Genomic DNA, 15,659 nt, shown 5'->3' with positions numbered 1-15,659 from the left:
ACAAAATAAAGAAGTTTAAATTAAGAATAAAAACAAATGGCATCATGGACTTTCCCCATGACCATTGATTAAATTTACATTCATCTTTTCTAAGTGCTAGAATATTTTCCAAATAAAAGAGAAAACCACATATCATATCAAATGCAAAATTAATGCACACTGTTTAGTTCGCCTTTATCAAGAAGTGCAATAGTAGTCTGCCTTACAAATTCTGTTTTTCAGCATGGATTCAACCTGTAATATCCATGTGCCCAATTTGTGCTTTCTGATATTAGTATTTAGTGTAATATCCATGTGCCCAATTTGTGCTTTCTGATATTAGTATTTAGGACTCTATCCTGATTAAACAAAATATGAAAGAAGAACTAAATTTACTGATTTTTGAGGGTGTTTATCATAAGTGACAGTGACAGGTTTTATTTTCTTGGGCTCCAAAGTCACTGTGGATGTTGACTGTAGCCACAAAATTAAAAGAGGCTTGCTCCTTGGAAGAAAGTTGTGACAAACCTAGATAGTGTATTAAAAAGCAGAGACATCACTTTGCTGACAAAGGTCCATATAGTCAAAGCTACGGTTTTTCAGATAGCCATGTATGGATGTAAATGTTGGACTACAAAGAAAGCTGAGTACTGAAGAAGTAATGCTTTTGAACTGTGGTGTTGGAGAAGACTCTTGACAGTTCCTTGGACTGTAAGGAGATCAAACCAGTCAATTCTAAAGGAAATCTGTCTTGAATATTCATTGGAATGAATGATGCTGAAGCTGAAGCTCTAATACATTGGCCACCTGAAGAAAAGTCAACTCACTGGAAAGGACCCTGATGCTGGGAAACATTGAGGGCAAGAAGAGAAGGGGTGACAGAGAAGGAGAGAGTTTAATGGTATCACTGATTCAATGGACATGAGTTTAAGCAAACTCTGGGAGATAGTTAAAGACAGGGAAGCCTGCTGTGCTGCAGTTCATGGGCTCATAGGGTCTGACATGACCTTGTGGCTGAACAACAACAATAACAATCCTAATTACCCAACTCATAAGTAAGTGTTAGTGGCTCAGTCATACCCGGCTCTTTGTGATCCCATGGACTGTAGCCCACCAGGCTCCTCTGTCCATGAGATTTTCCAGGCAGGGATACTGGAGTGGGTTGCCATTTCCTTCTCCAGTGGATCTTCCTAACCCAGGGATCAAACCTGGGTCTCCTGCATTGCAGGCAGATTCTTTACAGACCCAATTCATAAGGGTGTTATTAAAATCCAGCTGTCCCAAGTAGCTTATCTTCCTGGACTGTGGAAAGGATGATTTCGGCTTGCAAAAGCAGAAGGACTGAAGCAGAAAGGGCTGTGAATTGCTTATATGCAAGTGATTTTCCACATTCTAAAAAATAAAAGATTCCATTAAGTCCAAATTAACTCATTTAATTAATTTCATTCTCAGATGAGTGGTGGTTATTCACTGATACTCCTCTGTTAAAATTCTAAGTAGGATTGCTATGGCCTGCTCCACATGGAACACAACCTTGCCTAACTCAATGACACTATGAGTCAGGCCGTGTAGAGCCAAGCAAGACAGAGGGTCATCATGGAGACTTCTGACAAAATGTGGCCCACTATAGAGGGAATGGCAACCACTTCAGCATTCTTGCTTTGAAACCCCAACTCATTCCAGGTATTCCTCCACAGTATGTGAACCGAAAATTCCAGATATACAAGCTGGGTTGAGAAAAGACAAAAGAACCAGAGATCAAACTGCCAACATGTGTTGGATCATAGAAAAAGCTAGAGAATTCCAGAAAAAACATCTACTTATGCTTTATTGACTACGCCAAAGCCTTTGACTACAGATCAAAATAAACCATGGAAAATTCTTAAAGAGATGGGAACACCAGACCACCTTACCTATCTTTGGCAAAACCTGTATTCAGGTCAAGAAGTAACATTTAGAACCAGACATGGTACAATGGACTGATTCCAAATTGGAAAAAGAGTACAACAAGGCTGTATATTGCCACCCTGCTTAGTTTATATGCATGGTACATCAAGAAAAATGCCAGGCTGGATGAAGCATAAGCTGGAATCCAGATTACTGGGAGAAATATCAATAACCTCAGATATGTAAGTGACACCTCCCTTATGGCAGAAAGCAAAGAGGAATTAAATAGTTTTTTGATGAAAGTGAAACAGGAGAGTAAAAGAGCTGACTTAAAGTTCAACATACAAAAAAATAAGACAATGTCATCCAGTCCCACCACTTCATAGCAAATAGATGGGGAAACAACGGAAACTGTGACAGATGTTATCTTCTTGGGCTCCAATATGACTGCAGAAAATGACTGCTGCCATGAAATTAAAAGACGCGTGCTCTTTGCTAGAAAAGCCATGAGCAACCTAGGCCATGTATTAAAAAGCAGTGATATTGCTTTGCCAACAAAGGTCAGTCTAGTCAAAGCTATGGTTTTTTTCCAGTAGTTATGTATGGATGTGAGAGGTGGACCATAAAGAAGGCTGAGCCCTGAAGAATTGATGCTTTGCAGTGTGGTGTTGGAAAAGACTCTTGAGAGTAACTTGGACTGCAAGGATATCAACCCAGTCAATCCTAAAGGAAATCAATCCTAAATATACATTGGAAGGGCTTATTGGTGCTGAAACCTGAAGTTCCAATATTTTGGCCACCTGATGCAAAGAGCTGACACATTAGAAGAGACCCTGATGCTGGAAAAGATTGAAGGCAGAAGGGGATGACAATGGATGAGATGGTTGGATGCCATCACCGACTCAATGGACATGAGTATAGCAAGCCCTGGGAGATGATGCTAGATCTGACAGATAGAGTGGCTGATAAGCTATGGATGGAGGTTCGTGACACTGCAGAGGAGACAGGAATCAAGACCATCCTCAAGAAAAAGAAATGCAAAAAAGAAAAATGGCTGTCTGAGGAGGCCTTACAAATAGCTGTGAAAAGAAGGGAAGTGAAAAGCAAAGGAGAAAAGGAAAGATACACCCATTTGAATGCAGAGTTCCAAAGAATAGCAAGGAGAGATAAGAAAGCCTTCCTCAGTGATCAACGCAAAGAAATAGAGGAAAACAACAGAATGGGAAAGACTAGAGATCTCTTTAAGAAAATTAGAGATCCCAAGGGAACATTTCATGCAAAGATGGGCTCAATAAAGGACAGAAATGGTATGGACCTAACAGAAGCAGAAGATATTAAGAAGAGGTGGCAAGAATACACAGAAGAACTGTACAAAAAAGATCTTCATGACCCAGATAATCACGATGGTGTGATCACTCACCTAGAGCCAGACATCCTGGAATGTGAAGTCAAGTGGGCCTTAGGAATCATCACTATGAAAAAAGCTAGTGGAGGTGATGGAATTGCAGTTGAGCTATTTCAAATCCTGAAAGATGAGGTTGTGAAAGTGCTGCACTCAATATGCCAGCAAATTTAGAAAACAGCAGTGGCCACAGGACTGGGAATGGTCAGTTTTCATTCCAATCCCAAAGAAAGGCAATACCAAAGAATGCTCAAACTACTGCACAATTGCACTCATCTCACATGCTAGTAAAGTAATGCTTAAAATTCTCCAAGCCAGGCTTCAGCAATACATGATCCGTGAACTTCCAGATGTTCAAGCTGGTTTGAGAAAAGACAGAAGAAACAGAGATCCAATTGTCAACATCCACTGGATCATCCAAAAAGCAATAGAGTTCCAGAAAAACATCTATTTCTGTTTTATTGACTATGCCAAAGCCTTTAACTGTGTGGATCACAATAAACTGTGGAAAATTCTGAAAGAGATGGGAATACCAGACCACCTGATCTGCCTCTTGAAAAACCTGCATGCAGATCAGGGAGCAACAGTTAGAAATGGGCATGGAACAACAGACTGATTCCAAATAGGAAAAGGAGTACGTCAAGGCTGTATATTGTCACCCTGCTTATTTAACTTATATGCGGAGTACATCATGAGAAACGGTGGGCTGGAAGAAGCACAAGCTGGAATCAAGATTTCTGGGAGAAATACCAATAACCTCAGATATGTAGATGATACCACCCTTATGACAGAAAGTGAAGAAGAACTAAAGAGCCTCATGATGAAAGTGAAAGAGGAGAGTGAAAAAGTTGGTTTAAAGCTCAACATTCAGAACACTAAGGTCATGGCATCCGGTCCCATCACTTCATGGCAAATAGATGGAGAAACAGTGGCTGACTTTATTTTTCTGTACTCCAAAATCACTGCAGATGGTGACTGCAGCCATGAAATTAAAAGACGCTTACTCCTTGGAAGGAAAGTTATGACCAAGCTAGACAGCATATTAAAAACAGAGACATTACTTTACCAACAAAGGTCATCTAGTCAAGGCTATGGTTTTTGTAGTGGTCATGTATGGATGTGATAGTTGCACTATAAAGAAAGGTGAGTGCCGAAGAATTGATGTTTGTGAACTGTGGTGTTGGAGAAGACTCTTGAGAGTCCCTTGGACTGGAAGGAGATCCAACCAGTCCATCCTAAAGGAGATCAGTCCTGTGTGTTCACTGGAAGGACTGGTGTTGAAGCTTAAATGCCAATATTCTGGCCACCTTATGTGAAGAGCTGACTCATTTGAAAAAACCCTGATGCTGGGAAAGATTGAGGGCAGGAGAAGAAGGGGATGACAGAAGATGAGATGGCTGGATGGCATCACTGACTCGGTGGACATGGGTTTGGTTGGACTCCAGCAGTTGGTGATGGATAGAGAGTCCTGGCATGCTGTGATTCATGGGTTCACACAGAGTCAGACACGACTGAGTGACTGAACTGAACTGGGAGATGATGAAGGAAGGGAAGCCTGGCCTGTTGCAATCCATGAGGTTGCAAAGAGTTGTATTTGACTGAGAGACTGAACAACAACAACACTACTATATAGCTAAAGCAAATGTGTATGGAGTGGTACATTCACTGATAGTCTCATCTATCTATTGAATTATATATATATATATATTGAAATATATATATATATTGAATATATATATATATATATTGAATCATCTATTGAATTATAACCAAGTTTTTCTGATATATATATATTTTAATATGCTTTACTTTGCACTCATATATATAAATTCACAAAGTCTTTTATGACCTTTTCATTGGATATGGATTCCTTTATTTACTATAGACTTTCAGAATTTTCCCGAATTCACTTTGCAAGAAATATATTACAAACTATTGACCTTCTATGTGTATTATAGGAAAATTTTCTTAATACTGATTCTGCAAAGCCCTGTCCTTACAACATTACTAACTCTTATAGACTCAGCTTATTCAAGACTTTAATTCTCAGTGTACAGCATAAATAGTTAAGTTATTGGTTGAATTTTGTCAGAGATAAATTGTTTTGTGTCTCAACATGGAAACCCGGTATATTCTCATGTCCACTTTGCTGGTCAACTAGTAGATAAGAAAATACATTGAATATAGGCTTTCCAAAGTCCTTGTAATTTCACTTCAATATTGGTACTTTGAGAAAAGTTTTGTAGCAGAAAATAATGTACTTATAAAAAGTACATTTTTTTTAAATACTCTGGTCAATAAAATGACTTTCAGGGAATACATCTTATATATAACTATCTCTTGCATTTATATAATACTTTATAATTTTTCAAAAAATTTTCCAATAAATAACCACATTCAAGCCTGACCTCAAAATTATTAAGTAGAATAGAAATCATTATCACCATTCACTGAAAAGGTATTTGAGAGGGAAAAATAAGATTTATATAAATGATCTGTTTTATGTAAAATTTGTGACCAAGTCAGGACGATTATCCTGATCTCTTAACTCCTAATTGGCTTTTCTTTCCACTGTAATGCCTAAAGTGGTTGATAAGAATCTACTAGACTAGTGAATAAAATGGCAAACATTCATGTTCATTATGCTATAGGCATTCTCTTAAATCAGAAATATATTTTCTCTGAAGGACCCTAAGTCTGCTTAACAAAGAGAAATAGTACAATGTAATATATGAATATATGCTTCCCAGGTGGTGCAGTGGTAAACAACCCACCTGACAATGCAAGAGATGCAAGTGATGCTGGTTTGATCCCTGGGTTGTACAGATTCCCTGGAGAAGGAAATGGCAACCCATTCCATTAATCTTGCCTGGAGAATTCCATGGACAGAGGAACTTGGTGGGCTATAGTCCATGGGGTGGCAAAGAATCAGACACATCTGAGCACACAAAGTGGTACTATATATGAATATAAAGTTTTGTGACAGTTATAAGAGATGGAATGGTGAGAAAAGAACTCATGGAAATGGTAGAGATCTGTTTTTAAGAAAGAGAATTCACATAATCAGAGATAAAAGTGTTTTTATTTTATTTTATTTTATTTTTAAACCTGAAACGCTGTTTGACATTTTCAGAGATTATGTGATTTTAGCAAAGGCAGAATGCTAAGAATACATATTGTGAATTCCAAGGAGAGTATGAATCCCATTATGGTAGGAATAGAAAACAAAAGAAGGCAAACAAAACAAAACAAAAACAAAAATAAGTAATATGATACTGAAAAAATAGTGTGGGTGTTTTGGTAGATGGTTTGGATTTACTAGCAAAGGCATTTGGAGTTAATGTGCAGGTGAGTCATGAAGTTTTGAGTAGGAGAATGAGATTTTATAATGAAGTAGTATTTATAGTCAGGCTTCAACTGTACGTGAACCAAGAACTTCCAGATGTTCAAGCTGGACTTAGAAAAGGCAGAGGAACCAGAAATCAAATTGCCAACATCTGTTGGTTCATCGAAAAAAGCAAGAAAGTTAAAAAAAACAAACAAAAAAAAAAAAAACAAAAAAAAACAACACCTACTTCTGCTTTACTGACTATGCAAAAGCCTTTGTGTGGATCACGACAAAATGTGGAAAATTCTGAAAGAGATGGGAATACCAGACTACCTTACCTGCCTCCTGAAAAAATCTGTATGCAGGTCAAAAAGCAACAGTTAGAACTGGACATGGAACAACAGACTGGTTCCAAATAGGAAAAGGAGTATGTCAAGGCTGTATATTGTCACCCTGCTTATTTAACTTATATGCAGAGTACATCATGTGGAATGCCAGGCTGGATGAAGCACAAGATGGAATCAAGATTGCAGGGAGAGATATCAATAACCTCAGATATGCAGATGACACCACCCTTATGGCAGACAGTGAAGAAGAACTAAAGAGTCTCTTGATGAAAGTGAAAGAGGAGACTGAAAAAGTTGGCATGAAAAGATGCTCAACATCACTCATTATCAGAGAAATGCAAATCAAAACCACTATGAGGTACCATTTCACACCAGTCAGAATGGCTGCGATCCAAAAGTCTACAAGTAATAAATGCTGGAGAGGGTGTGGAGAAAAGGGAACCCTCTTACACTGTTGGTGGGAATGCAAACTAGTACAGCCACTATGGAGAACAGTGTGGAGATTCCTTAAAAAACTGGAAATAGAACTGTCTTATGATCCAGCAATCCCACTGCTGGGCATACACACTGAGGAAACCAGAAGGGAAAGAGACATGTGTACCCCAATGTTCATCGCAGCACTGTTTATAATAGCCAGGACATGGAAGCAACCTAGATGTCCATCAGCAGATGAATGGATAAGAAAGCCATGGTACATATACACAATGGAGTATTACTCAGCCATTAAAAAGAATACATTTGAATCAGTTCTAATGAGGTGGATGAAACTGGAGCCTATTATACAGAGTGAAGTAAGCCAGAAAGAAAAACACCAATACAGTATACTAACGCATACATATGGAATTTAGAAAGATGGTAACAATAACCCTGTGTACGAGACAGCAAAAGAGACACTGATGTATAGAACAGTCTTATGGACTCTGTGGGAGAGGGAGAGGGTGGGAAGATTTGGGAGAATGGCATTGAAACATATAAAATATCATGTATGAAACGAGTTGCCAGTCCAGGTTCAATGCATAATACTGGATGCTTGGGGCTGGTGCACTGGGAAGACCCAGAGGGATGGTATGGGGAGGGAGGAGGGAGGAGGGATCAGGATGGGGAACACATGTATACCTGTGGCGGATTCATTTTGATATTTGGCAAAACTAATACAATTATGTAAAATTTTAAAAAAACAAACAAAAAAAAAAAAAAACCTCAACATTCAAAGAACTAAGATCATGGCATCCAGTCCCATTACTTCATGGCAAATACTGGAACAACAATGGAAACAGTGAGAGACTTTAGTTTTCGGGGCTCCAAAATCACTGCAGATGATAACTGAAGTCAGGAGATTAAAAGACACTTGCTCCTTGGAAGAATAGCTATGACAAACTTAGGCAGCATATTAAAAAGCAGAGACATTACTTTACCAACAAAGGTCCGTTTAATAAAAGCTATGGTTTTTCCAGTAGTCATGTATGGATGTAAGAGTTGGACTACAAAGAAATCTTAGCACCAAAGAATTGATGCTTTTGAAGAATGGTGTTGGAGAAGACTCTTGAGAGTCCCCTGGACTGCAAGGATATCAAACCCATCAATCCTAAAGGAGATCAGTCCTGAATATTAATTGGAAGGACTGATGCTGAAGCTCCAATACTTTGGCCACCTGATGCAAAGAACTGACTCATTGGAAAAGATCCTAATGCTGGGAAAGTTTGAAGGCAGGGGGAGAATGGGACGACAGAGGATGAGATGGCTGGATGGCATCACCGACTCAATGGACATGAGTTTGAGCAAGCTCTAGGAGTTGGTGGACTGAAGTGAGTATTTATAGAAAGAATAATCTCTTTGCAGTGCATAAAATGGATGATCAGTTTAGAAGTTAAATGAACTTAAAAATAATCAATATTAATAAATATAAGAATAGTATAAAAATCTATGAACAATGACTATGAAACTTTAAATTTATAAACACACCCCATGGACTTGTCAAAGTACCACCTTTCCAAATAACCTACAAAATTAATTGGGTATGTTCAATGTTTTGTGTAATATAACAACAATAACAGCAACAATAAAACTTGGTTTGCTAACAAAGTATGATTAACACTCAAGGGAAAGTATACTTTTTTTTTTTTTGAAAACTCAAATATGCTGTAATAAGTTACAGAAGCCTTCTTGGGAGATAAAAGGACACATATAGCAAAAGCATATAGACACACAACTAACATATGGATAGAAGAAAACTGTGGTTGATGTTTTAAATTAGAAGAATACACTTGAGAATTCACTGACTGATTTTGGCAGAGGCCTTCTGACATCTCACAAGTTGATTCTAATCACTAGTGATGTGTTATTGGTTATTTTTATACTTAATTAAAAGTTATGCATATTTTAAGGCAAAGTAGGTAACAAAAGCTTTTCAATTAGTACTACAGGAATCAATAACAATATAATGGAATGAAGGATAATGAAAACTGTTTTCATCAGGAAGAATCACAAAATGTAAAAGTAGAATTTTAGAGACTTGTAACTTTTCATTGAACAGAATATATAAACTTCCTCATTACAAATGGCCTCTTAAAGGAGGTATTTAATATTTTACCACTGTACTTTGGCCATTCAGAAACCTAGCTAAGTCTAAAATTGCCAGTAATTCCATAACCTCACCTAGGCCAATCCCTACAAGCCTTTCTGTCAAGAGAACAAGGAACCAAATGGAACTTTGTTTTGGAGGGAGCTCATTGTAGCAATTCTGTAGGCAAAAGCTAGGCAACATAGAAACAGTGTAGCATATCACATAAGAGCATGAGCTCTGGAGTCAGATTGCCTGCCATTTAATGGCTATGTGACTTTTGGCAGGTTGCTTAGACTCTATGTTACTCAGTTTCTTTGTATATAAAATGGAGAAAAATAAATGTATAATATAGAATTTATTATATTAGCAAAAATATTAAATCATCACTTATAAAGTGAGTATGATAGTATACAGCACACAGTAAATACTCCATAAGTTGTAGCTATTATTATAATATTATTTAGACCTATATTTCCTTTTTTAAAATTAATTTATTTACTTTAATTGAAAGCTAATTACTTTATAATATTGTAGTGGTTTTTGCCATACATGGACATGAATCAGCCATGGGTGTACATGTGTTCCCCATCCTGAACCCTCCTTCCACCTTCCTCCCCATACCATCCCTCTGGGTCATCCCAGTGCACCAGCCCTGAGCCCCTGTCTCATGTATCGAACCTGGGCTGGTGATCTGTTTCACAGATGATAATATACACGTTTCAGTGCTACTCTCTCAAATCATCCCACCCTCGCCTTCTCCCACCAAGACCAAAAGACTGTTCTTTACATCTGTGTCTCTTTTGCTGTCTTGCATATAGGGTCATCATTACCATATTTCTAAATTTGATATATTAATATACTGCATTGGTGTTTTTCTTTCTGATTTACTTCACTCTATATAATAGGCTCCAGCTTCATCCACCTCATCAGAACTGATTCAAATGCATTCTTTTTAATAGCTGAGTAATATTGCATTGTGTATATGTACCACAGCTTTCTCATCCATTCGTCTGCTGATGGACATCTGGTTGCTTCCCTGTCCTAGCTATTGTAAACAGTGCTGCGATGAACATTGGGATACATGTGTCTCTTTAAATTTTGGTTTCCTTGGTGTGTATGCCCAGCAGTGGGATTGCTGGGTCGTATTGGCAGTTCTATTTCCAGTTTTTTAAGGAATCTCCACACTGTTCTCCATAGTGGCTGTACTAGTTTGCATTCCCACCAACAGTGTTAGACGGTTCCCTTTTCTCTGTACCCTCTCCAACATTTATTGTTTGTAGGCTTTTGGATAAGAGAAAGCAATGGCACCCCACTCCAGTACTCTTGCCTGGAAAATCCCATGGATGGAGGAGCATGGTAGGCTGCAATCCATGGGGTCACTAAGAGTAGGACAGGACTGAGCGACTTCACTTTCACTTTTAACTTTCATGCATTGGAGAAGGAAATGGCAACCCATAACAGTGTTCTTGCCTGGAGAATCCCAGGGACGGGGGAGCCTGGTGGGCTGCCGTCTATGGGGTCGCACAGAGTTGGACACAACTGAAGCAACTTAGCAGCAGCAGCAGCAGCAGCCGATGGCTTTTGGATAGCAGCCATTCTGACCTGTGTGAAATGGTACCTCATTGCGGTTTTGATTTACATTTCTCTGATAATGAGTGATGTTGAATACCTTTTCATGCATTTGTTAGCTATCTGTATATCTTCTTTGGAGAAATGTCTGTTTAGTTCTTTGGCCCATTTTTTTATTGGGTCGTTTATTTTTCTGGAATTGAGCTGTGGGAGCTGCTTGTATATTTTAGAGATTAATTCTTTGTCAGTTGCTTCATTTGCTATTATTTTCTCCCAATCTGAAGAATGTGTTTTCATCTTGCTTATAGTTTCTTTCTTTGTGCAAAAGCTTTTAAGTTTAACTAGGTCCCATTTGTTTATTTTTAGACCTACATTTCATTGAGTGTTTCACTGGTAACAGTTGACAGGCCATGTAACTATACTCACAAAGCATATGGAATGGGAACTTTCAGTATTTCTGAAAAGTAAACTTTTTCATTGTTCTAGAGATAAATTTAGTGATTACATCAATTATTTCTTTTTATATACCCTTAGGTTTACATCTCTTGTGAAGAGATTGTAAAGAGGTAAATTGAGGTGTCATTATCACACACATATGGCTTTTGCTTACATTCTCATTTAGACACATATAGTTAGCAACTTCCAAACAAAAAGCACTTCTAAAATGTATGGAACAGCCACAACTTAAAAACATGACTGATGGTAATACTTTCTGAATTAGATGTTAATTAGTGCCTCTTTTGGTCTTTTCTGGTGGCTCACACAATAAAGAATCTGCCAGTAATGCAGGAGAGTCTGGTTCAGTCCTTGGGTCAGGAAGATGCCCTGGAGAAGGGAATGGCTACCCACTCCAGTGTTCTGACCTGGAGAATTCTATGGACAGAGAAGCCTGGTGGGCTACAGTCCATGGGGTTGCAAAGAGTTAAACACAACTGAGCGATTAACACTTCTTCTTTTTTTTTTTTTTTTTTGATCCTCATAACTTAGCTTTTAATGATGAATAAACTAAATTAGGACTTCATCCACATTTTCTCCTAAAAGGTGGCTACTTGATACTGCATAACTCCGATTTTGCAAGAAAAATGTAGGATTTATTTCTGTCTTTCAAATATTTTATTATAACACTGATAATATGAGGTTCCTATATACTTATAATCAACTGTGTATTTTCATTATCTAATAAATCAATATTATAATTTATATATGAGAAAATTTCAAACATTTGTTTACATGTCTCAACTGAAGACTGAGCTGGTTAGATAGAAAAATTTCTTGTTTCTTAATATGCTATATTGTGGTTCATGTTTTTTGGGAACATAAGTGAAGAATTTCTGGATATCACCTGTAAAGTTGCTGCTATTTAATTATCTAAACAATTTTATTTTTCTTGTACTTATATATTATTTGATGTTTCCAAAATAAATGACAGGATCCGGGTAAGAGAATAGCTATATTAATGTGGTAAACTGATTTTGTGAATGTAAGAGTAGAAGTTGGAAGAATTTAATTATTTTATGATCTTGTCAGAGGGGCCAGAAACACTATAGGATATAGTGCTTGTGTATTTATATTCCTGGAAGAGTAAATGATCCCATATAATTAGGACTGGATTATAAGGTTTCCTTTCCTTTGGCAGAAATAATGGATTTAGCGGAATAAAAATATCAGAACCCACTGTGTTAATCAAAATTTGATTTCACTTTTGTTTTTCTATTCTCTAAACCTAGTGGATGACATAATACCTTTGGTTTACTCATACTTTATCATGTTTTTCTGGCTTGGCCTTATGGTATAGGACATTGACAACCCATCCATTCATCCATCCATTCATCTATACCTACATACATTCAATCACATATTCATCCATCAACAAACATTACATTCCTACAACGTGAAAATTACTATGGTATTTGCTGTAATTACAAACATCAATAATAAAAGATGGTACAGACTGACTAGAATGCAGTGTGATGAGCTGTTTGAAAGTATTATTTACAAAGTGTCACATTACCAGAAAGAAGAAGCTACTTAGTTCTATCCAGAGGTGTCAGGCAAGATGTCACAAGAGAAATGACATTGAATTTAATGTTGAAGAATACATAAGAATTAACTGGTCTGACTTACCTCACAAAGCACAATATTCCTGAGGTCTATTCACCTTGCTACACATGGAAGAATTCATTTTTTATAACTGAGTAATATTTCGATGTGTACACACACATACACACACACACACACACACACAAATTTAGCCAAAAAGCTCATTCAAGTTTTTCCATGTTACCAAAAGAATCTGTCTGCAATGTGGGAGATCTGGGTTCGATCCCCTGGAGGAGTGCATGACAACCCTCTTCAGTATTCTTGCCTGGAAAATGCCCATGGACAGAGGAGCCTGGCAGGTTACAGTCCATGGGGTCACAAAGATTTGGACACAGCTGAGCGACTTAGCATAGCAAAAAACCTGAATGAACTTTTTGGTCAACTCAATATGTATATACCATATCTTTATTCATTCATCAGTTGGTGGGCACTTTGGGGGTTGCTTCCATGTCTTGGCTATTGTAAATAGTGCTACTATGAACAATGAGATGTATGTTTCTTTTCAAAGTAGTGTATTCACTTTTTTCCCCATATATATGCCCAGGAATGGAATTGCTGGCTTATACGTTAGTCTTATTTTTAGTTTTTTTTTTTTTTTTTTAAGGAACTTCCATACTATTTTTAACAGTGGCTGCACCAATTTACAGTCTCACCAGCAGTGTACAAGGGTTCCCTTTTCTCCATATTCTGGCTAACATTTGCTATTTGTAGATATTTTGATGATAGCCACTGACAGGTGTGAGGTGATACTTCATTGTGGTTTTGGTTTGCATCCCTCTAATAATTTGTGATGCTGAGCATCTTTTCATGTGTTTGTTATCCACATGTATGCCCTCTTTGGAAAAATGTCTATTCAAGTCTTCTGTCCAATTTTTCATTGGGTTGTTTTTTTGGTAATGAATTGTATAAGCTGTTTGTATATTTTGGATATTAACACCTTGTTTATCACATAATGTATAAATATTTTCTTGCATTCTGTGGGTTGTCTTTTCATTTTGTCAATGATTTCCTTTGCTCTGCAAAAACATTTAAGTTTAATTGGGTCCAATTTTTTTATTTTTGCTTTTATTTCCTTTGCTTTAGGAGAAAGAGCCTCAAAATATTGTTATGATTTATGTCAGAGAGTGCTCTGTCTTTCTAGGAGTTTTATGGTGGATGGATCTAGAGAATGTTATGCTTAGTGATATAACTCAGGCAGAGAAAGATAAATACTGTATCATATCACTTACATGTACCATCTTAAATGTAATACAAGTGAATGTATATAATCAGACAGAAACAGACTCACAGATATGGAAAACAACTTAGTGGTTATCAGTGGGGAGAGGGAAAAGTGGAGGGGCACATTAGGAGTACAGGATTAAGAGATACAAACTAATAAGTATAAAATAGGCACAAGGATATATTATATAGCACAGGGAATTATAGACATTGTCTTATAATAACTTTTAATGGAGTATAATCTATAAAAGTACTGAATTACTGTGCTGTACACATGAAGCTAATATAGTATTGTAAGTCAACTATATTTCAATAAAAAATAATCACTCAGAGAAGGGATTGGAAGGGAATCTGAGCACTGAGAAAAATATGAACAAAAATCATAGAGTGAGAATATATGAAATATTTAAGGATGTAGGAGTATTCTGGTATGGCTAGTAGACTAGGACAAGAGGCTGCAGGGATTGAAATTGGAAATTTGGTTGGTATCTTATTTTGAGGGGGTATTCTATCTTTAAGGGTTGTGTATATGCCATACTAAGGAATAAGAACTGGAGAAACCAACTGAGAATCAGAGAAGTTAGAAAAAAATAAGAAGGTTACAGAAAATATAATTGTTACATGAAGTTTCAAGGAAAGAAGAGTCAACAGGATCAAAAATTGAATATTAGCCCATGTTTATGTGGGAAGGAAATAAAGACCACAGATAGGCATCAATAGCACTCAGGCTGTTTGTTCAATAAATTATGATTACATAAATAAATGAATAAATACTGAATTGTTCTTGTAAGACTACTGATATGGAATCTTAACTATAGTCCATAGTAGCATGATTCTATTTGAGTTCAAATAATATTGTAATAAAATAAATTATATCTAAATCCTTTAATTCAAACTACATATGGAATATTATTTAAGTGTTGAAGTTTCTGTATCTTTCCCCCCAATAGTTAACTTCTCAATATTCACAATGGAGAATTCAACCTACTCACCATTGATAGATGCTGAGTTGGAGAAACATAGTCAGGTCCATGTTCCATTGAGAAACTCACTGTTTCAGGCTCAAGGGCAATTGGCTAAAAGCAAAAGTGAAAATCCCATGAAATATAAAGCCTAATGTGCTATAAAAAGGAAGCCAAGATTGTTAAAGAAGGCCCAGACGTCTTTATCAGCTTTTTAATATATTTGTGAAAAAAAATTAGATCACAAACAGTGCACATGTACAATGATGATTGTACAAACAGTTAACATTTACTGAGTACT

At 36.9% G+C, this 15,659-nt stretch overlaps 1 protein-coding gene across 10 annotated transcripts in view; it reads right to left on the bottom strand.

The window, feature by feature from the left end:
- Positions 1-15,659, bottom strand: part of LOC102398822 — a 472,058-nt gene that overhangs the window by 148,888 nt on the left and 307,511 nt on the right. For all 10 annotated transcript variants that reach the window (XM_044936730.2, XM_025276189.3, XM_025276191.3 and 7 more), the window contains one exon: positions 15,389-15,472. In XM_044936730.2, coding sequence (XP_044792665.1) covers positions 15,389-15,472 — 84 coding nt within the window. The remainder of the gene's footprint in view (positions 1-15,388; positions 15,473-15,659) is intronic.

The sequence above is a fragment of the Bubalus bubalis genome, chromosome X, assembly GCF_019923935.1.
Source record: "Bubalus bubalis isolate 160015118507 breed Murrah chromosome X, NDDB_SH_1, whole genome shotgun sequence".
In the NCBI taxonomy this organism is placed as follows: domain Eukaryota; kingdom Metazoa; phylum Chordata; class Mammalia; order Artiodactyla; family Bovidae; genus Bubalus; species Bubalus bubalis.
Note: the sequence above shows the minus strand (reverse complement) of the source record. Positions and strands in the feature narration are given on the sequence as shown.